The following is a 24,404-nucleotide window of genomic DNA, read 5'->3' as shown; positions in this document are numbered from 1 at the left end:
GGGCAGGTGCAGAAGTTACAGCATCTTGTGTAGACGTATGCGTAGTCTTAACTGTGAAATGCACTTTATTTTTTGATGAGAAATGGCACAACAAAGTTACTTATCTGCAAAATACTATTAAAAATGATAATCAACATGCACTAATTAACTGAGACATTGTAAGATGTTTGTGTGAACGTGGTGTATATTTTTCCAAGGTGTTAGTGGTTATCTTTTTATTGCTTTGGTTAGTATAAGGAATTAAGAGATCTTGTTAATTTTTGTATTAAAAGAATGTGCTGTGCATTAAAAATAACTCTGCCTCTGCTTGTTTATTCACTCGCGTGCATCACTTGGCTCACTACCTCCATTCCACTGTTGCCATGGAGATCCGCATCCCAGCTGTACTGTTTCCATAGAGACACAAGTCCCGCAAGTCTCTTCTTTCCATGATGAGGGCCTGGTCGGCCAGGAACAGACTCGACATGATTCAGTTTGGTCTGTTTTTTTATTCTTACGAGACCAGGGTTCACACGTTCATCACCACGCCAACCCCAGTCCATTCCTTCATTTTTCAGTTATCTCTTCTCCAGACATAACGGATCGAGCATAGCTGAGTGAGTGTGACCATTTAGACTGCGTGATCAGTCACCTTAGCATGTTCACATGTGCTCATTGTAGCAAATGACCTCTGGCCTATACTTCTCCATGCATAGCTACATTCTCATGCAGGCCCCCAAGGCTCATAAAACTGACCACTGAGTGGATCTTCTGACCAGATCGTAATCATTTCTCTGATTAACTATTCACTACACCCATATTGCCTATTCAGAGCAATTTTGTTAAAAATCATTAAAAAAGAATGGGAAAGGTCAGCTGCTTTACATGAAGGGAAAGTTGCTATTTATCTAAAATCTAACTGAACTGTTGGTCACACATCCTAATGTGCGTTTATTCACACATTTAAGCACTTATTATATCTAGGTGCTGTAGATACTGCACTGTTAATGTACACGGAAGAAAGGCTGTGCTTGTGCCTGTATGTGAAATGTTCTTTTCGCATGTTTTCTAATCAGACCAATCATTGTCCTCTAACTCGGAGTCATCTTCAGAGTCGCTGTACTCCACAGCTATGCGGCGGGACAGAATGGTGGCCACGTCGTTACCCACTGGCTCACGCTTCGCCTGCTGCTCCTGCTGTTCCTGCACCTTCTTCAACTGGATACCTGCATGGGACAAACACATTTATATCATTTTCAACAGTACATCCACTTTGTTACAGTACCTGTAACCTTTTTAGTGGATGAGTCGTCTTATATGTATAGCTTTAAGTTCTACTGCAACTATAATCAATGAACCTAACAGCACTTATTATATGATAAACTCATTACTTATTATGGCTTCAAAGTTTTGATTTCTTCTGCACTGTTTCACTTCCTCTACACCCTTAAAGAAAGGGGTTCTTCAAGGGTTTTTTTTTAGGAAAGTCAATGGTTAGAAAGTCGTGTGCAAAAGACTGGGCGCCTCTGGTCAAATTTACACTGAGAAAATCAAAGTGTTATAAGTTAACACATCCTCTACAGAGAACATACTTCTGTACATATTATCCATTTCTAAGTTTAACAAAATTGGCACATGTAGTGTTTTTTTTTATTATAGCATGGTCCAATTTGTAAAACCCAGCAAGTAAGTAAAAATTGTGCACTAAAACTGCAGAAAAATGCAGTTTAAAATATTTAAATTTGTTCCATATACAGGATGTGTTTACATTTTCACTTAGAAAATAAGCAAAACAGGTCATCTGATCAGGGGATGTTCAACCTTTAGCGTATGCTGTATGTAGAACCACAAGTCCAAAAAAACTCATTATTAAACATTAAAAGGTTATTCTACATAATGAATAACCAGCTATGTATATGGTTCTTAAGAAAAAAACCTTTTTAAAATGTTACAGGTCATAGAAACATTTTCTGTTACTGTACAGTGTAGTGTATTACAATCTGTCGGAATGACCGCATCTCTTACACGAACACTATGGAGAATACAACCCTGTTGTGCTTTATACAGTTTTGTCTGCACTGACTGACACAAATAAAACATCTTACCCATACGTATAGCAGCCAACAGGTCACTACGAGCATCATTAGTGGGCTGGGCCTCATTGGGCACAGATGGCCGTTTGGGTGTGATCAACTGGGCGGCGCTGGGAGGAGGAGGCGGTGGTCCAGGTGGAGGAGGAGCAGCCATTGGTCCAGAAGGAGCAGGTGGGATGTAGCTTATGCCCATTGGTCCAGGATGGCCTGGAAGTGGAACTGGGCCCATGGGAGGCATGGCAAAGGCTGTTTGGGCTGACGGGATGAGAGGAGCTGGTGGCGGAGGTGGTGGTGCTGAATTCATGTAATCCACACTGTGGAAACAGGTAAAAATCAAATGCTAATTACACTGTTCTGTCCCTTTTGTGATCTAATCCGTATACACAATGTTTACTGTCAAGAAATAAGTAGTCTTTCTGACTCAGGATCTAGTTTTAAAAAAGTTCAGTGGTAATGCATAGTATTCATCCCTGTTATTTTCATAACAAGGTGGCAGCACTTACATGCATTTCCACTGAAATATATAAGCTGCATAGTATTAACTGATTTATGTTGAGTTTATGTTTGGGATAGCTGTGTAAGGTATGTTGTTGAATCAACCAGCACCTAGCTTTGATTTAGTCCCTGATTGATCCTGGTACTGATAGCTTCAGGCCACAGATAAAGCTTCCAATAAAGGGCCCCAGCAAAAATATGGAAACCTGAGTTTTAAGTACATCTGTATTGGACAGGAGGCACAAACCTGTAGTCCACAGGAGGAAGAGGCATGGAGCCATTCATGGTCTCTGTGGGTGGAGGAGGAGGCGGAGCCTGGTGCGGGCGGCCCAATGTGCCTGAGCGGTAGGCCATAGATCCCGCCCTGTAGTCCTGCTCCATGCCCATTTGGGCGTGAGCTGAGAGGGCTGCCATACCAGGTGGAGGGCCAGAGTATGTATGGGCGTGGCCAGCATGGTTGGGCATGGTTAGATACCCATGGTCCATATGCTCTTGACCATGGGACCTACAATTGATGCAAAAGAGAAAATCTAAGTTTCATGCGTATGCATCATGCAGTGTACAATATATTTAAGTTATGATGTCTGAGTTTGGAGGAGAGCAGACAATGCACACTCTACTGGCTGGAGATGGAAGTGCTTTATCAAGTTAAAATTAACACAATTTAAAAGAAGAAAACGCAAAAAGAATGAAATGTCACAATTGTATACTTAACTTGGTAGACTGTTGTGATTATGGGACAAAAATTTGGTGTGATTGTTTTTCTAAAACACTTGTTGCTTAGGTTGTATTATTGTTTTTTACTCTGACCTGTTCTCAGGTGACATGGAACTTTCAGAAGAGGCTCCTCTGTGCAGTGAGTGCGTGTGCCGGTGGTCCGGCCTTAGCTCCTTATCAAAGGCCATCATGTTCCACTCCTGCCTGCGGTTCCGTGCCTTCCGCACTTTCTTCACCTCTCTCTGCAGTGTACCGTCCACACATCGCCTCTGCTCCTGTCACAGATTAACATTTACAAATGTTAGTACAAATACTAACTCGAATTACAGCTTTATATTTCTTCATAATATCTTAAAGATGCATCATTTAATACTCATGTGAAGTCAACATAACTAATATAAAAGGATTTAAGATGAAATACGGCAAGGAGGAGAGGGAAGAGAAAGAGCAGTGTTGAACCTTCTGTCGTCTTTTTTCTTTCCTCTTATCCTCTGTATCCTGCAGCATCTTCTCCTTCCATAGGTCGAAGAAATAAGAGGGATCTGTGTAGAACTTCAGCCCTTCTTTGTGATCATCTCTGTAGAGACAGAAAGAGCAAAAGGTCAAAACACACACACACTTACATAATGGAAATTATATTGCCGTTTCATGCCACTGACCTGACCGGCAACTGGGCAGCTGTACTTAAGCAAAAAAGTTGTGTTGTGCATAACAGTTAATGTTTATATCAGATTTACAATCAAGCTGTTCAGATCAATCTTTTAAAGCTTTTCTCTGTGTCACCAAGCACTATGATTAAGACTAGAGGTGAGGGGTGGGTGATCTGGCAAAAATGTAATATTAAGACACTTGTGATGTGATGACATTTATTCAATGTTTTGCAAAATCAATTAAAACAGGACTAATTATGTTCTCTTAGTAATGAAACATCTGGGATTTGGAAACCTCTCTGGTGGAAACTGTGATTACACGCAATGTGTAGAAGAATATTTTGTAACAGGAGTTGTGCTTCTGACTCCTTCCCCCGAGCTGATAAACCTTATGATTGTGAGCGTGTTGAAAGAGCATTCAAAGAGAACTGGGTGAAAGACGTGTCTTCAGAGGATGTAAGTGAATCCACTACTGTCATCATATCTTCATCGGTAAAACGTTGATTTTGCACTTGACGCCTAAACATCCAAACCTTTGTTCTGAGTCTGATGTGGTCCAAAAAATATCTGTGGAATCCAACTCGATGCTTATGGACGCTTATTATTTAAGGCTTTAGAGAGGCTTTGGATGTCTCTTTGGTGACTCAAAGCAGAGCACGCACAACGTACTTTGGCACACTTTTTTCTCACCTGTCTCAACAATGCTACTTCTTTCACTTTTAACAATCTTAGAGTGCAGCTTTAAATACTGATGATGTCCACAATGTGCATATTGAAACAGCAGAAAAAACAGAATGGGGCATTTTGTGACATCATTTATCATATTATGTTAAATACGGTCTACTAATATGTATGCCATCATCCCACTAACATGACTAGACTCTTCATTTTCAAGTGCCCTGCAATCCATTATTTATTCACAAAAAAAAAAAAATCACAAATGCATGTTGCACGGCTACTGTTGTCCCTTGGAATGTCACTACCACACTATTTGATATGTAGACATATTTATGAATATTCAGTGCTTTAAGAGCAAACCTACATATGCACTACATTTGCCATGCTTACATATTTATGGGCTGCCCTATATTCCTTCAGACGTTGAGTTCCATCTTTTACTTTCAAGCTATGTTGTTGTTTCCCATTTTTAAGTGCCAGAGAAGTATGAAAGTCTATGTTTTAAACAAGATCCTATTAGATTTAGAGTGACATCTAAATACACTTCTCCAAAAAATAAAGGGAACACTCAAATAACACATCCTAGATCTGAATGAATGAAATATTCTCATTGAATACTTTTTGTTCTGTACAAAGTTGAAAGTGCTGACAACAAAATCACACAAAAATCAACAATGGAAATCAAATTTATTAACCAATGGAGGCCTGGATTTGGAGTCACACACAAAATTAAAGTGGAAAAACTACAGGCTGATCCAACTTTTATGTAATGTCCTTAAAACAAGTCAAAATGAGGCTCAGTATTGTGTGTGGCCTCCACGTGCCTGTATGACCTCCCTACATGCTCCTGATGAGGTGGCAGAATGGTCTCCTGAGGGATCTCCTCCCAGACCTGGACTAAATCATCCGCCAACTCCTGGACAGTCTGTGGTGCAATGTGGTGTTGGTGGATGGAGCGAGACATGATGTCCCAGGTGTGCTCAATCGGATTCAGGTCTGGGGAATGGGCAGGCCAGTCCATAGCTACAATAGCTCAGTCCATAGCCTTCATCTTGCAGGAATTGGTGACACACTCCAGCCACATGAGGTCTAGCACTGTCCTGCATTAGGAGGAACCCAGGCCAACCGCACCAGCATATGGTCTCACAAGGGGTCTGAGGGTCTCATCTCGGTACCTAATGGCAGTCAGGCTACCTCTGGCGAGCACATGGAGGGCTGTGCAGCCCTCCAAAGAAATGCCACCCCACACCATTACTGACCCACTGCCAAACCGGTCATGCTGAAGGATGTTGCAGGCAGTAGATCGCTCTCCACAGCGTCTCCAGACTCTGTCACATCTGTCACATGTGCTCAGTGTGAACCTGCTTTCATCTGTGAAGAGCACAGGGCGCCAGTGGCGAATTTGCCAATCCTGGTGTTCTCTGGCAAATGCCAAGCGTCCTGCACGGTGTTGGGCTGTGAGCACAACCCCCATCTGTGGACGTCGGGCCCTCATACCATCCTCATGGAGTCGGTTTCTAACCGTTTGTGCAGACACATGCACATTTGCGGCCTGCTGGAGGTCATTTTGCAGGGCTCTGGCAGTGCTCCTCCTGTTCCACCTTGCACAAAGGCGGAGGTCCTGCTGCTGGGTTGTTGCCCTCCTACGGCCTCCTCGACGTCTCCTGGTGTACTGGCCTGTCTCCTGGTAGCGCCTCCAGCCTCTGGACACTACGCTGACAGACACAGCAAACCTTCTTGCCACAGCTCGTATTGATGTGCCATCCTGGATGAGCTACACTACCTGAGCCACTTGTGTGGGTTGTAGAGTCAGTCTGATGCTACCACGAGTGTGAAAGCACCACCAACATTCAAAAGTGACCAAAACATCAGCCAGAAAGCAGAAAGGTACTGAGAAGTGGTCTGTGGTCCCCACCTGCAGAACCACTCCTTTATTGAGTGTGTCTTGCTAATTGCCAATAAATCCACCTGTTGTCTATTCCATTTGCACAACAGCTGTGAAATTGATTGTCAGTGTTGCTTCCTAAGTGGAGGGTTTGATTTCACAGAGGTTTGATTTACTTGGAGTTATATTGTGTTGTTTAAGTGTTCCCTTTATTTTTTTGAGCAGTGTATATAAGAATTTGAAAGACAAGAGGCACATCTCCTCACTGTGTAATGATGCAACACTGTAATGAAATGAAAGTCTGAAACAGTGGATCGAAATCTAAGACTGTGACTGATACATCCCTGATACTTTCGTAGAATTCACAGTCAAAGGTTGAAACCAGGTATCTGTGTGCATCTCATCAGAGTGAAGTGGGTAAGGAAGGGCAGGGCATTCCCACACTCAAATGAATTTTTTTCCAGAATTTGAAGGGGTTACAATTTTTTGGCTTACTTTGTTAAAGGGTCAGCGTGGCAGGCACTTAAGAACTTGTATTTATCTGAACCAAACCAGAACCTGTTCACTACTTCATTTGAGATATGTAGAATCAAGACATTCATAACACACAAAACATGGAAAATCAATTAAATCTAGCCTGAAATTGTCTATCATTACGCCCCTAATAGGCACCTGCCACTACAGTAGGAGATCTGTGAAGGGCAGAAACAGTTGGTATAGGAGTATAAGCAAAAACATAATGACCTTGAACTGCTTACACAGCCTATTCAAGGGGAATTAAAATGAGATGTAAACAAAGTAATTCAGATGGGTCTGATATGACACAAATATAGGCTTTGTTACTTGAATATTCAAAATGATACAGGATCGTCTGTGTTTTTATATGTAATGCTTGTAAAGGTAAAATAGTGTTAAATAAAAAAAAATACTTTTCTTTAAGTAAAGTTTTGCCTTACAACAACATAAATGTATTTGAAAAAATATACTATATATATATATATATATATATATATATATATATATATATATATATATTAGAACAAAAGCTCTCAAAACTACTGTGAAACAATGTTTCAGATATTAGGCAGTATATCCTTCACTATTCCAGACAATAACTTGCTGTGAGGGAGTTTTTAGAGGCTTTGGACATCTGGTCCCCATCACCACCACTGTGAATGATTCTGACTTGTCCGGTTTCTCTAGAACATAACATTTCATATCAAACCACTGTGAATGACTGGTTACATTACCTAATGATTACCTAATCATTATCTAATGATTAAATTATAAAAGATTTTTTAAAAATGGGTGGACTTCCCCTTTACAATACAGGTCTTGCACCTCAAGTGAACAGCAATGAGAAAATATGCTCACATACCACAAGTTGGTGTATTATTTGGTACACCTTCCTTGTACCTACACTGGCCATTTTATACAGGTTCACTTTGTAGGTTTGAAGTTACTGTCGCTGCACAATTCATTGCCCACTTCACTCCATCCATCAATGGAAAGAAAGAGACCACATCAGGACCACTGACCACATATTACCCTCGGTAAGACTCACCTGTATGGTGAGAGGATGTTGAGGGGAGGAGGTTTGTCGCTGACGTTGTACATCTCTTTCACAGGGTTGGGAACGCTGCTCTTGGACACCACCTGCTGGTCCTGAATGGTAGAGCTTTTAAAGGCTTTCCTCATGTTAATGTCCTGAAGAGAAACTGCACATGCAGAGAGAAAGAGAATGAGAAAAATAAAGAAGACAGAGAAAAAGACTGAATAACTAAATGAAAACAATGACATCCTGTACAGGGAACAAACTTAAATATGACCATTTTTCCTGCAAATGTTAATGTACAGTTTCTTTCTATCTGCTGTGTTTAACACACTGGGAAAAAAATAAAACATAAAATGTACCATAACTTTTAGCAGAGTTTGTGTTCTTATGTTTATTACAGCAAATAAACAATAAATTACATTAAAATGAAAAATGTGTGTGCTCTCTGTAGAGGATGTTAATGTAATTTGATGAGGGCTACACAAATGACCATCTGTGTGTTCAGTTAATGACAACACATTTTTTGTTACTTTGTGTTTCAAATGACTTACTGCAGATTTTTAGCTCAAAGATGTGGCCTAATAACACAGTTTTTGTCAGAGTTATGGTTTTCAAACACTGGTGACACGAGGGTGGCATGAGGCAGACTGTAGAAAGCAAATGTCAACATAAAAGCAAAGCCAAAACCCAGGCAATCCCATCCAGATGTATTTTAATGTCCCAAAAAAGAGGACGCGTCCTGGAAAAGGAGGACGAATGGTCACCCTACCAACACAAAATGTGAACAAATACACTATATATCCAAAATATATACCTCAATTAAATAAATTTTAAGTTGCACCCTTTGTTAACACAACTATTCAACTGCACAGCCTGTATACTCTCTATAGGTAAGCACCGTCAATAAAATGGGATGCTTTGGAGCAGCTGCAGGAGTCTAAAGTCAACCAAGCCCAGTGCCAAGTGTTAGCCAGAAGGGTATAAAACTGCTGCACTGGAGCAATGGAGTGATGGAGCTCCATTCAATACCTCTGGGATGAGCTGGAGTGACCCAGAACTGATCATCCAACATCAGTACCTGACCTCACTAATGTTCTTGTGGCTGAATGCAACCAGATCCTCACAGCAATGTTCCAACATCTTGTGTAAAGCTTTGCCAGAACGGTGGAGGCTGTTACAGCAGCAAAGAGGGACAAACTACCTATTAATGCCCTTGATTTCAAAAGAAATACTGGATGAGCAGAAGGATACAAACTTTTGGACATGTAGAGTAGTTGTGACACCAAGTGTGTGTATAAGTGTAAGTTAAGTTAATTACCTGCTCATTTTTGAGTTTGAGAAAGAAAAGAAGTACTATTTGCATTTTTTCTAAGGGTGTCCAGTGCCACTGACCTAGCATGTAATTCTAGATATAATATTGAATGAGCTGGAAGAGAAATGTATCGAGTGGTGACCTGAAGCTTCGACTTCCCAGAAGACACTCACCCTCCTCCACTGTGGAATCCAGCTGAGTGACCTTGACGGCCAAGCGGTCAATCCGATCCTGCAGGGAATTCGCACGCAGATAAAACATGTTTGCCTCGTTAAAAAGCTCCCCAAATATATCCTCAGCATGCTTACCTAAAGCACAGGAGAAAAGAGGAGGGTATTCACATTTGATACATTTTACACTGAAACAAACTGTACAATATTCTCAAACATGAGCTGCTCCACTCTGTTAGCTTTCTACAGTCATTTCTGAGCTGTTCACAAGGATCTCAGTACTCTTTATGAATATATTGGTGCATCAGCACAATTTGGTATAATTCACAACTATTTTTAAAATACATCTAAAAATACACCAAACATACCAAAAATGTGGCTGCTGGATTTTCAGGCAAAAATAAACAGAAAAAAAAGCTTCAGAGCATTTTAACAAAAATAAATAAATAATAAAGTTGCGGAATACAGACAATTACTTCACCACAACACAGCTTTCTGTTTGTTTTTTTTAATGTAAAAATAGCATGAGAGTGATTTATTTCATTATTTATTTTAACCCAATATTTTCCCAGATTTATTCCACCCTCTAGTTAAATCTCACACAAAGCCACAGTGTTGGGAGGGTGAAGGCTAGCCATTTAGTGTATCTTTCTGAACTGATGCTAAGGCATCGTTGTCTTCACCATTTGTCCTGCTCTTGTCCGCAACCTAAACATTTAGTCCCACTCCCGCCCGTACATCTGTTTAACTACTTTCCATTTGCATTAGTCACTAATAACTAATAACTGCTAATAGTATGCTAATGTTTTGGTAGCTAGCTAGCTAAATTTCCCGTTCCACTTTAAATAGTCTACCAGTACTGACACCTAAAGGACCAGAATGCAACTGCTGGTTTATTTAAGGTGGAACAGGAAATTCGAACAAGAAGCCGGTGTATAGCTGACTTCGGCTTCATATCACTGAAGAATTAGTGGTAACAATAAATAATTGCCTGTCCCCCTCTTTGAAAGCATATATCATACCCTTAATTTAACTAAAGCCCAGCAGTGAGGTTGCTAAACTTCTGTCGCTGCAGACAGCCGGGCTGCCTACAGAGCAGTGCTAGTAGCCTGATAATGAAATTCTTTACTTTAGGTTTGTCCCGTTTCATAGGGAATATTTCAACAACTACCCTTTCTAACTCAGTTCCAAGGGGCAAGGTGACACTGCAAAACAAGGGCAAGGGGTAAAAATAAAAAATAGGATTTGGCCTTATTGTTGCATATTCGCCTTTATTAAGTGCACTTTCACAAGCTGTGACCATCTGACTGTCGGAAGGCTCCACTAGTCCTGCAGCCTATAAGAAAACAATTTACATGATTCTTCATTGATTGGTTGCTTTTATTTAGAACCATTTGGTTCATTAATTCACTCCATCCATTTTTTACTTTTTGTTATGTCGTTGTAAGACCTTATTTTTATATGCTTTATTTATTATTAATTATTCAGTGATTGCGATTTTATTTAGACTATTCATTCATTTGCATGAATTTTCTACAGATATGGGTTGATTGACCAGCTGCACCTGTGCATGATACTTAAAATCAGCCCTGCATTGCAAGATAGTGTGCTGGGACTTCAGTGGTGGGAATGCAAGGACCTCTAATCCCAGCTACAGATAGCTGTGACATCACTGGGGATCAAACTTGTGATATCCTGACAGGGCCAATGCTTGGCTGTGCCACTTGGGAGCCCTGAGAATTCAATTTTAGCCAAAAAGTGAGCACACACTATTGATTCTAACATCTCAAAATTGATGCAGCTTAATCGCCAGCTCCAGATGTATTTCTAGTCTCCTAGTATGTATTAAAAGAACCAAGATTAATGATAGCACCAACAATGGAAGCTATTTATAACACACTAAAACAAAAGGCGGCAGGACAGTTTCATAAAAAATACTTACAGGAAGGAAGAACGACCTGACCAGTCCCTGACACCACACACAAATACACTGTAGTGTAAACACTCTCATACACACACTCCCACTCTAACACACATACACATACATACAGTGACCATGGCTCTAAGTACCCCCCTCCCCCTTTTCTGCTCAGTCATTTATATTTAACCCACACAGCTGCTGCTGAAAGCCCCTCTCCTCTCTCCTCTCCTCTGCACTCCACTCCCTCTACAGGCATCTACAATACTCTACACAAACACCCCCTCACAAAATCACTTAAGGAGAGCTCTGTTGCCAAGACTGGAGAAGAAAACTACATTTCATAGTGTGGTTGTGAGGTACAGGGACAGATGCATGGACATTAGGAGAAAAAAGTGAACAATGTAAGGCACTAACCCAGGGGTTCCCAAACTAACTTGTGAAAGTGCAATAGTTGTGGTGGGCTGAGGGTCAAACAGACAAAACAATATACAAATAAAGATTATAATTTCAAAAGCAAATAAACAATGTTATACACACACACACACACACACACACACACACACACACACACACACATATATATATATATATATATATATATATATACACACACACACACACACACACACACACACATACACACACACACACACACACACACACACACATTACTGCGTGGATTTTCAATTTTTGTCGTTTTCCAGTTTTTTTTTATTACATATTTTGAAAATGCCTGTTGTCCTTCACATTGTATGTACATTTAATGAGGAACGGCCCAAAAGAAATGACTCAAATTGACTTGGTAAAAGGTCTGATTCAGTTGACTTACGTTAAAAGTAAAGCATGTTTATCGCTGCTGTCGGAACAAAACCTCATAAAAAAGTATATTTGTTCTCATTTGGCACCCCTATACTAAACCTTAGATGCTGAGAGTTCTTCATTTCACATTGCTGTATTATTCAACTGCAATAACATAATTACATATTTAATTACAAAGGCAGTTATATAGAGAATTCCATTTGCATTCAACATGCATTCTCTACAGTTTGAGTTCACACTTTCCATTTTTCCTTTTATTTCAAGGTCAAAAAATGATGCAAAAATGTAGCAAAAACATTTTTCTTTCTGCAAAACATCACTTTACCAAACTCATAGAATTTTCTATTTAGAAGTCGATTTAGAATCTGCACTTTCCACACAAATTCTCCACATTTCAGTGAGCATTGAGTGAGAAATAATTACTATAAAATTACAGCTCGCCCGCTATCATGACATTGCAGTTAGAACAAATATTTCTATGAACTTTCACTCATAAGGTACAAAGTTGATCTTGTGTAGTCTCAGAAGAAGGTGACAATACACAGCGTTGAGGTGAGTGTGTGTGTGGACTCACTGAGGCTGCTGAGCTGGCGAATGATGGCCGAGAGTGTGTTGTTCATCACACACTCCAGCTCACTGCCGATGCCATCGGGCAGCGCTCCACGGCAAAGATGCCGGGGCTCGATGTTCCTCTTCACTAGTGGCATGTTTCTCCCTCAAACACACTCCTGACAGGAAAAAAAAAACACACTTACAAACTTCACTTGATTCCACATGCAGAAGAAATACAGCACTTGTGCCACCCTTCACCTATTTAGTTTCCCATCAAAAGTTCACTAAGTACAAATTCTGCTTTTCAGGAGATATATGAGGGGTTCAAAAATGATACAAAGTTACAGAGAAATTGGGACTATGCAATACCTGGTAGACCACCAGTAGTGTCCCCATCAGATAAACAATACTTAAAGCTTTGAATTTTGAATTCTGAAGAGACAGGAGAAAATAGATAAATACAGATAAAGTCAGGGTGGCTCCTGACTTTTACACTGTACCAGCAAAAAAAGACATGACCAACATGATGGACAGCTCAGTAACAGTACTTTTCAAGAATTAAATGCATGATAACACTGTCAAAAAATTAAGTATCGAACCCATAACAGATACCTAGACTGAACGTTCCCTTTTTTAAAATTACAAAGCAAAATCATCACCCTTATTATTAAGACTGTCCCGTTTTGTGTGACTGTCACTGTCTGTTGACTTTCCCTCATGATCATTAAAGTCCATCCATCCATCCATCCATCCATTAAAAGTGGGTGTGGTTAAAACCTAGGTCAGTGTGAAATGTGGAAAGTGGGTATATTTAACCATAACAGATTACAGACTAATCAAGTAGTGCCGACGTTAAAAACATGCAGACAGAATGGAAGTTAGACAGCTGACCAGCAGATCTACATTTTTGAACAAGCATGCTCGGTGGCTCACTGACACTGATAAGATTTGTTATTAAGTGATGGGATTTTTAGATACCTAGAGTTTTGCTGTTTCCGTCTATTTAAATAGGCCAAAACATAGCACTACAAATCATTTTTTTGGTAATGAGAATTGGACATAGTGGTTATAGTATCAACTACTAGCTGTAGTCTAAACTCAACATGAGTGACTAATGAGGATATTTTTTCATGTATTAATAATGTAATAAACATTTTTCTCGTCTTGTACTTTCTAAATAAAGTTTCATGTAAACGCAGATTAATTACAAAACATACATACATACACAACACATCTTAGTGTTCGGCTGAATGTGTCCTGAAATTCAGTCTCAGTTCTGGCCAAGAAATTTCATTTCAGTGCATAATGGCTCCATTTGGATGCACGCCCCCCCGCTCCCCCCAACTGTTCCCCCCTCATTTCTCAATCAAACATCAATCACAAAAGTCTGGCCTTTTAACCCTGAAAGCTCTGTCACACTTCAAAAGAACCGCTGCCCATCCATCACCCCCACACACACATCTGGTGACAGAGACGTGTTTAGCAGTTCACAGCTGTAAACATGCCAGTCCAACGCAGACTCTACGATGAGGCATGAAAACATTCACATAGCTGGGATTACGAGGAATTAGGAAAAGAAGATACAGTCAAACTAATCCGGCTCATCCTATCGACTGTCCAGTTCTAATGAATTCACACGTTGCACACGCATTAGCAAAAACACACATGGACAATAATTGAAAATCTCTGACCTCACAGTGATTTGATTATGATTCTTTAGGAAATGATTCAGTGAATCGTGAAATTTCTGATGTATCCGCAGTTTGATTAGATTATTTTGGCGCACTGAGCTTTCTTTTTAAAAACACTCTGAATACACATGTGCTGCTGATTGATGAAGATTGTACATTTGAACTGTTTATGTATTTTTAAATTGCACAATCAAGCTTAATCAAGCATTTGTCAAAGCCCAACGAATCACAAAGCTAATTATCGAATAGTATAACTGATTCCAACATTCCGAAATCTGTGACAGCCAAACTACATATATTATATAAATACACATATTGACTTTAACTGATTCTAATATTTCATTTCCGCACCCAAAACAGTGAATCAACAGCTCTGGTGAGGCCGGTCGCTTGTGCCGTGTTGGCGAGCGTAACTGGATGCGATGAAGAATGTTGCGGGCTGTGAAATATTGACCGCTGTGGGGGAACAGCCAGCTGAGAGGCCATCTGGCACGTGATTGGCTATGGGGGGTTGAAAGTGAAGGATGAGGGAGAGAAAAGGAGCAGAGAGGATGAAGGGAAGGGAAGGCATCTCAGCAGCCATCTTATCTGCCCCTCTTCCTGCTTCCTGTTTTGCGCTTCCACACCCACCTCCCGGCATCCCCTTCCTCTCCGTGTCACATCTTCCACTTCCTGTCCTCCCCACGGGCCAGAACAATACACTGAGGTCACGCCGCAAACGCGTGAAAAAGCTCACTGACACACCCATCTCACATCTACAATCAGAGCACAGCACATACAACTACTACACTGTGCGCTGTCCATCAAACGCTCGATCTCTGACCCTGAGTCCTTTACCACCTGATACTTTTCAATTAAGAAAGAAAAATAACTGTAAATGTTTTGTTTCATTTCAGCTTGATGTTCATCCAAGTGTCTACCTTGGTATGAAGAATCTCCAAACTATCTTTAAAGGGACGTTTTTTGCAACAAAGGTGGAACAAAAGGAAATGAAACCAGTTGTTGTGCTGTTTCTGCAAGCTTAATTCATTAAAGTAAAATAAATAGGTAAATCAAGTCATTCAGAGAGGTTTGGGGTGAAATGCTCAGCTCTAGACAAACTTACAGAGTCAAAACTGCTCATAGTGGTGGTGACAGGAGCCAGACGTCTGAAGAGTTTAATGCCTCTGAAAGCTATTATGCATAAAGACTATAAATATACTGCTTGAGACATTGTTTTACAGAAGTTTTCATATGAACTGTATTTAATATACAATGTGTTTTTAAAACAATGTTTTCAGAAACCTCTATTTTACCATCATCATTACACTTACATTACATACAAACCCAGAAGACACCTGTACGTACACTGATCATTTTGGAAAGTAAATACAATGGGTAATAATTAAAATTTAATAATGTATCAAAAGAAATCTAAAATGTACCATTTTATATCACACTAGTCTACACAACCATGCAAGGAGAATCAAAGTGTGCTGGATTTAATTAGAGGTGTAAGAGCGCGTGATGACATTGTGATATCACAGTATAAAACTGTGACTGTGCATCCCAGAGATGTGATGATCACAGAGAGCAGATTCTATTAATCATTACAGATTGATTGAAGTCATCCTTTTTTATAGTATCATCAATCGTTTACAACTCCATCAATTAGCATTTAATGAACTGTTTTTTAAAACAAATATGTTACATGTTTTCCTCAAAAATAATATGTTAAAAGTTAATCAGGTTTAAGTTCTTTCACAAAACAAACACGTGCATTGAAACATTTGGAAAAGGCTAGTTTTCTCGTTTTCTCTAAATGTTTGTCAGGCAATGTAATAGAATTCATGCTGAAGAAACAGAGCAGCAAATGAAAGACAATAGCACAAACCCTGAATACACCCCCAACCTTGAACCTTGGGCTCACGCCAGCCTGAGCGGCCAGCCTGCTACCTTCGCTGTTTGTGTACATCTGTCAGCGTAATATGGTAAGGTGATTCCAGGCAGTGAATGCTGACCGCAGGTCACAGTCTGTCGACTTTAAATCTGTTCATGAGCTTCAAATCTCAGGACTAAGACTTCACAGTATGCACTATATACCACTCTGTGATAACACTGCCATATACTGCAACTGAGATACAACTCGGACTACGAGTGGATGACATGGCAAAATATTATATCATGATACTTCAAAGCATTTTTAAGAGACATGATATGCATCAGGATATTTACTTTTCTCACATTTAATAGGTTGGAACAGACGAACCTTGTAGTGCCACATATAAAAATGCTATATAATAGCAACAATGAAAATAATATTAATAAACCTGCTTCATTTTTATTCACATTTTCACAAACTGCACTAAATCCAATAAAATGGGCTTAATGAAACTTATAGGCAATCAGTGTTATTCAGTATTCAGTGGTAATCAGTATTAAGTGCTCAGAACACACACAACATGCTTACCAAGGCATACTGTGACATGATTATACTATACTAGACAATACTGCACTATACTAATGCATGTGACAAAAAATGGCTTACGTTACTTGCACAGTTACGCTAAGAGGACCACTATTTCATCAAAGCACGCCCCTGAACATCTGGGGTTGGTTATAATGCTTACAGAACACTAAAAACAATGTGAATGGTTAGAGTGCTCATTTACATTTACGGCATTTGACAGACGCTGTTATCCAGAGCAACTTACAACTTCATCAGTTAGGTGAAGGTAGTGTTAGGAGTCTTGCCCAAGGTCTCTTACAGGTATAGTGTAGCATGTTTGCCCAGATGGGAGACTGAACCCCATCTACAGCATAGAAGGCAGAGGTGTTACCCACTACACTATACCGACCACCATTTACACATTCTAGCATCTGTGAGTGCAGTATTGCAAATTCAATATCACAATATTGACTACCAAATGACTTATCATGCAGCCCCGCAACCAAATCCAGGTGATTTCTAAGCAGTCACTGTTCAACCCACAAATGTGTCCTTTCACAGCTCCTGCTGCAAGGTTGGATGAGCTTTGAAGAATGCTGGCTAAAATCTCACTCAGCCTAACGTATTTATATACACCATGCTAACCTAAGCCAATAAAAAACTGATCCCAATCTATCTTAACAGTGTGACCTTTAACACAACAAATATCATTTGAAATTATTAATCAAATCAAGTGTTCTGTATTTTGAAAAAAACTTAGCTGCACACTACAGCGTCACATTACTTTGAATGGCAATGTTGAGTAAAGCTTGTTAAACAGTGGATAAGAGGGAACGTGTTTGTGGGTGAAGCTTGGACGAACCAATTAAGACTCAAATGTACACTCAGTTGTTCCTGTGTAATGAAGTATGAATGTGTGAGCGGCTGTAAAGTGTTCATTAAGCGTCTCTACACGGTGCTCTGACTTCAGCATGTACAGTAGTGGAGACAGAGCCCCTCTAATTATACAACACGCTGAAATTATCAGGGTACTGGGGCGAGAGGGAGACAGAGAGAGAGTGAGAGATGGAGGAAGAGAGAGGAAGAAATAAAGAGAGCAGGACCACTAGATATAGATAATGAGATGTCGGCTTCCATGTTCTTAAGATTAAGATGCAAGATGTGTGTGTGTGAGTCTATCAGAGAAAACCTCAACTATTTTTGAGAGTTTTGTGTGTTTCAGCAGGATGGCTGGGAGTGGGGCGTTCCAATATGCACAGTGGGGTCAAAAAGTCTAAAAACCACCATGAAAATGTATCTATTTTGCATATTTTTTAAATTTAATACAAACATGTTCTTTATAAATAATACAATCTGCAGTACAACTTCAGTGAAAAGAACTTTTTCAAAAAGGATTTTGGAAGTTTAACGTGAATTTCATGATCCCGGGTCTTCCTATTATTTTAATGACAGCATGTGCTCAAACTTACATTGCATTGACTCTACCAGTTTATTCGAAAGACTGATGAGCAGCTCGAACCCACCTGAGAGTCATCTGAACATGAGCTTCAATGAAGGACATACAACAAAAAATCCTGTCTCAACACGGACAGGGTCACGCATTTGATTAAATCATTTGATAAAAACAGTGACCTTGAAATTGCACAGAATCTGCGAAACAGTGACTTCTAAAATTCAAAAACCTTATTGTTCATTTCCAGGTTTAAAGTGAAATTCCACTGGGTTTTCATAATCCTACATAATTCACTCACTGAGATGAAAATGTGTAAATGTGTATTACTTGTTTCTATATGAAACGCTAGTAAAACTGAAAAACAACCAAACATACAAACCAAAAAATAAAAGTTTTTCTTTAGCTACTGTTTTGCATTCCAGTGCCCTGCATGCGCTTCTCTGCCAGGAATGTTTTATATATATCTATATGTTTTGGATCAAATATTTCTCTCAATGCTTTTATAGAACAAGGCAACATCCATCTAACTATTTCATGTAATAGCTTTCTGTGAGGGAGCTTTTAGAGGTAGATGTCTGGTTCCCATCACCACCTCAACAATTCTGACTCAGTGTGAACAAAGCATTTCACACCAAACCACTCTGTATGACTTTCCTCAAATCTTAACCATTTAGGAATTTTGAAAAATTGGTGAAACTCACCTATAAATAAAGAGCAAAAAACAATTACAGACGTCAATGTGGTCTTAGGGATTTCTGACCTCACTGCGTGTGAATATACTGGCTAATAACAGAAAACTATACATCCAGAATGGAGTTACACTAAAATGAACATCCAGAACATCTAGTATTTAAAGAGTGATCAAATCTTGTAGATAATTGGACAATAAATGCTGCAAATAGATCATCACAGTACAGAACATACAGTTCAGCAGGAAACACTCGTGATGGTGAGTTACTCTGTGTTATCTGTGTTGGTGAACATGTGTGGGTGTGCTAAAGTGTGGGCCATGAAAGAGAGCTGGCGTGTATTTTTGAGTCGTATGTGTTCCAGAGAGACGAGAGCGATGGTGAGTTACTCTGTGCAATATGTGTAGAGCGAGTGTGCGTGTCTAACTGTAGACTATTAAAGAGAACTGCTCTGTATTTTTGAGCTGCGTGTGTTTGGCAGGGTGAGAGTCACTGTGAGTGTGGCTGTGTGTTAACTTAGTGTGTGTGTGTGTGTGTGTGTGTGTGTGTGTGTGTGCGCATGTGTGTGTGTAAGCACGCCAAAGTGTTAGAAAGGAGAGTATTTTTTGAATCTGATGTGTTTTGGCAGGATGAGAGGCCGAATTAGCTTGCACGTATGTGTGCACCAAAGCGTATAAAACAGAAGTGGACTATTGTTTAATTTAAAGGGAAAGTGCACTGCTTTTTCAAAATTTCATCACAAATCATTGATTAAGATGGTTACGCAATGTGTTTTGCTTCATTCTTGCAAACCGTTTCTCACTACTATCTGGCAAGCATGATTAAAGATTCAGTTGGTACATTTAAAAGGGAATTCCACCAAAATGTCTCCAAAATTAAATAATTAAGTCAATCAGAGTGTTTTGATGCAAAATTCTCAGTTCTAGAAAAATGTACCAAGTCAGTAGTGGTGCTAGGAACCAGAACCAGAAGAGTTTACACCCTTCAAAAGCATTATCACATAAAAAATGTTATAAGAAATGGTTACGAGTATGCTACTTGGTGCCTGAGACATTGTTTTACGATAGTTTTGAGACAATCATAAAACAATTTTTTGCAATAGAATATATTGTTTAAAATCTTTTCATGGTGTAGAGGTACAAGAAAGGTGTCATTAGGCCCCAAAATGTTCTCACTTGCCATCATCGACATTACATATAAAACTCATAAGATGTGTAAGTTTACTGTTTTGGATAATACATAAATTATATTTGTGTTGTAGATACTGTGACCCCTGGTTGCTATTACCAACACTGTAAAGAATAAGTCAATAAGCTTCTCTAAAATTTACCATTTCACACCAAACCACTCTAAACGAGTTGTTCACATCTCATATTAAGCAGAAATTTACAGAAATCGTCGGAATTCTCCTTTGTGCTCTTGTAAAAAACTGGACTCTGTCTTTTAATTTTATGGGTTTTGGCAGGATGAGAGAGTAACAGTGAGTTAGCCTGTTAGTTCTGAGTGCCTCCCAAAGTAGGGCATCAAAGAGAACCGGAGAGCATTTCTGAGCTGTATGTGTTCAGGCAGGATGGGATGGGGATGGTGAGTTAGCTTGTGTTATGTGTGGGACAGAGGGATGTGGGGGAGGGGTGAGTGTCAGGGACCTCAGGGAAACCACTCTGAAAGGTTGCTGGGACAATAGTGGCCCGTTCACACGGCAACAGAGGAGCGCTCCCATGCACGGCGCTCCCTCCCCCAACCTCCTTCTCCCACTCGCTCGCTCAGTCTTCTCTTCAAAATAAAGAAAAGTGCTCCTGCCCTCCTCCTCTTCCTCTCCGAGTCTCAGTCCATCGCATTCAGTTAAGCTTCGGACACAAACAACATGCCAAAACGGTTCACATTCACATGCGCATGGGCCGAATACGCAATGGCAACTTTGGCAAACGGCAGCCTTAGGGTGTGAACACAGCCATTAACTTAATCAAGTCCGTCCTGTGTGTGTCTGTGCGTGGAAGGCCATGCTCATCCTGCTTCATCTGCCACAACCACTCCATTAAGGAGCAAAGAGAGAGAGAGAGAGAGCAGCATTACGGCTGCCTATTACCTATTCATAAGTCAAGTAGAGCCCACTTGTAAAATCCCATCAATATTGCAATGCAGATAACTCTGGGCATGATGCAGGCTTTCTGCATTGTCTCTCCCAGCTTGTTTCTTCATGAGGCAAGCTGTAGGTAACATTCTGTGCTCCACTTTCTTACCAAACGGCTTCTTGTTGCTATGTGACCAGCAGGATAAAAGCTGAAGTTGGTCTTTTTAAAGAGCAATTCCACTTTTTTCACTATCTCTGCAATATTCAATTGATAAGATGTTAAACAAAGCCATTATGAGAGGTTTGAAAAAACCCATTCAGATTTCTTTACAATGATGGTGACAGGAACCAAGAGCCAAAGAGTCTACAACATAAAATATAACCATTTTATTAACTATATGTAAAATAACAAGTTGATCTACATGTGTTTTCTCTGTTTTTATTTGTAGCTTTGTCCATGGTATAACCATACAATGGTTAATTCTCAAAAAAATGATTTTCAGCATCAGAACCAGATGGGAAGCACATATCCAAACTGCTTGTTTCCTCTAAAAGCTACAACACAGAAAGTTACTGCATGAAAAAAGTAACATGCATCCCACCTGATTCCTGAGAATTCCTTTATGACTGTTTTATGATAGTTTTGAGAATGTTTTAGGCTCCTATTTAAAATACATGCAAGGCAGAGAGGTACATGCAGGGTGTTGTATGGCAAAATAGTAGCCAAAGAAAGGTTGTTTTTTCAGGTTTACCGCTCAGTATTATATCTGGGAACTCAGAAGACACGTGTAGGTTCGCTGGTCATTTTGAATAGTATATGAAATGGCAATACTGCACACCGCCACCACTGTAACAGAAATTTCCCTACAATGCACCACTTCTCATCAAACCACTCAAAATGTGTGTTTACCTCTTAAAGGCGAATTCCACCAACTTTTCAAAAAAAAAAAAATCAGTAGAATTAAATCCTTGAGATATAAGCAAAGTCACACAAAGAGTGGTTTACTATGAGAAGCTCTGCTCTAGAGAAACACACCGAGTCAGAACTGTTCACAGTGGTGGTGATAGGAACCAGATGTCTGAAATATGTCATGCCTTTAAGACACCCCCTCAAAGAAAGTAGAAAGGAATACACCGCCTAGCGCCTGAGACATTGTTTTACCTTATTTTAAGATAAGGTTTTGGCCTGAAGAGTTTTTTTAGAAGCCATTCATGATGGAGGGATACATGCAGACAAGACAGTCCCCCAAAAAACATTTTATCCAGATATACTACCATTTTACCATTATAAACACTGCATATAAAACTCAGAAGACGTGTGGTTTTGGATAACAATTTAAATGTCTATATTTGTACTGTAGACTTTGTGACCCCTGGTTCCTATCACCACCACTGTAAAGAAATCAGAGTCTGTTTCTCTACAATGAACTTCTTCACATAAAACCACTCTAAATGACTCTAACATCTCAAACATTGAATTATGCAGAAATAAAAAATGGTGGATTTCCCCTTCAATGACTGAATTGTGCAGAAATGTAGACGTTATTCCCCTTTAAGACTTGGATTTCTGAGACCAACATGAAAACATGAGGTGTGAACTAACTCAATATGGCACGTAAGTTGGTGAAAATGTGCACAGGATGCAAAATACGCTAAATTCAATACTCATTTGCTATCAGCTGTAATCAATGGTAACGTCGACAGCGCTGCTGCTCTCTGTGACCCAGATATCCGTTTAGTTCAGGACCAAAATTTATAAGCAGCCTCGACGTGAGAGAAACTTTTCCTCATCATTTACCGTTGCGTTTTCAGCTACGGAGGAAAGGATGGATAAACCGTTATCGTTCCCCTTCACACTTCGCACATATACACACAAATACATAGGTTTAACGCAAATGCCACACGCTGTGCCATCCCAGGTTGGTGGAGTTTCCATTAAAAACAGCAATGGAAGTGGATTTATTTCAACTTAACAACACATATCAAACCCTGTTAGAGGGCATTATAAATGTAACCATAATTAAATTTATTGTGCTGCTCACCAAATTCGGATTTTCCTCAAATATTCACTTCGACCACATGTCCACGGCTAGGCTACTCCAGTCCGGGCTGCCATCCTGTGTGTGCCCCTCCATCTGACCACTCCAAACAATCCGCTCAGGGCGGGGCTTAATGACAACGTCCGCCAGTCACGAACGAGCAGCGAGGATTTAACGGTCGACATTTGCTGCGTTGCTCCAATCAGACCCCGAGGATGGGATGATTGGCGTGACGGAGGGCGCTGTATGAAGGCGGGTTTTTAGCTTAGCGGCTGTAATGGATTTGTGAGCCACATCCACTTCACTGAAGCTGGGCAGCTAAAATCACACTTAAGTAAGATTACTGTTATTTTAACGAGTAATGACTGAAATAGACGTATGTAGAAACCTAAAGGAGAATTCCACGGATTTTTCAAGATATCTGCATAATTTAGTGGTTGAGAGGTAAACAAAGTCATTCAGACTGGTTTGATGTGAAATGGTTCACTGAAGTCAGTGATACTGATTTCTTTACAGTGGTGCTGATAGGAACCACTGCAAATCTGAAAAGGAGTTTTCTTCGGAGACTGTTTTGCCTTAGAACACTCTTCACGTATCTGTGTATCCTTCCACCATGAATAGATTAAAATAAATTGATTTAAACACGCTTTAGACCAAAATTCTATGACAAACTACCGTAAAATAGCGTCTCGGGCTACCGGCAGCGTCTTCCAGTTCATGTAACAGCTTTCTGTGAGGGAGCTTTTAGAGGTGGACGTCTGGTTCCCATCACCAACACTGTGAAGTGTTCTGACTCTGGTATGTTTCTTCAGAACGAAGCATTTCACACAAAACCACTCTGAATGACTGTGTTTACATCTCAACTATTTAACTATACAGAAAGTTTAAAAAATCGGTGGTGTTTCCGTTTAATTAAACAATGAATGGTCCAAAATCTCCCTTAAGTGCAAAGTTCCCTATAGAACAACTGCTAAATTTAGTACAACCAGCCTTTAGGAACTGGAAGTCTGTAAGCGCTATTGTTCCTATTTGTGCCTAAAATTAAATGCTAAAGCTCCAACGTTTGAGGTGTGGACAATCCCAGGTTCTGAACCAGCAGGACAACACAAACAGGAATAATAAGGTAAATGCTAATTACTGAAAGTAGATTCCTTTCCTCACAAATTTACTTCTGAAGAATTTACTTCTGTTTTTGTGCTTAAGCACA

The 24,404-nt window shown here is 39.9% G+C and overlaps 1 protein-coding gene across 1 annotated transcript; it reads right to left on the bottom strand.

Annotated features, from left to right (window-relative positions):
- Nucleotides 1–42: 42 nt before the first annotated feature.
- On the bottom strand, nt 43–23,324 carry wasf3b (WASP family member 3b). The gene is made up of 9 exons (XM_017722148.2): nt 23,201–23,324; nt 12,849–13,002; nt 9,538–9,672; nt 8,062–8,215; nt 3,744–3,861; nt 3,378–3,559; nt 2,815–3,072; nt 2,085–2,386; nt 43–1,205 (listed from the first exon to the last, which is right to left on the bottom strand). Exons 2-9 carry the CDS (start codon nt 12,979–12,981, stop codon nt 1,048–1,050), a joined length of 1,440 nt encoding a protein of 479 aa, XP_017577637.1. The 5' UTR covers nt 12,982–13,002; nt 23,201–23,324; the 3' UTR covers nt 43–1,047.
- Nucleotides 23,325–24,404: the final 1,080 nt, after the last annotated feature.

The sequence above is a fragment of the Pygocentrus nattereri genome, chromosome 24 (genome assembly GCF_015220715.1).
Source record: "Pygocentrus nattereri isolate fPygNat1 chromosome 24, fPygNat1.pri, whole genome shotgun sequence".
NCBI classification, from domain to species: Eukaryota; Metazoa; Chordata; class Actinopteri; order Characiformes; family Serrasalmidae; genus Pygocentrus; species Pygocentrus nattereri.
This window is presented reverse-complemented; position numbering and strand designations above follow the sequence as displayed.

Excerpts from the sequence above, each read along its gene's own strand:
- wasf3b (XM_017722148.2), bottom strand. The coding sequence starts at position 12,981 with ATGCCACTAGTGAAGAGGAACATCGAGCCCCGGCATCTTTGCCGTGGA. Across the intron at positions 3,073-3,377 it reads TCCATGTCACCTGAGAACAG|GTCCCATGGTCAAGAGCATA; the intron begins GTCAGAGTAAAA and ends CATCAATTGTAG. Across the intron at positions 2,387-2,814 it reads CTTCCTCCTGTGGACTACAG|TGTGGATTACATGAATTCAG; the intron begins GTTTGTGCCTCC and ends CTGTTTCCACAG.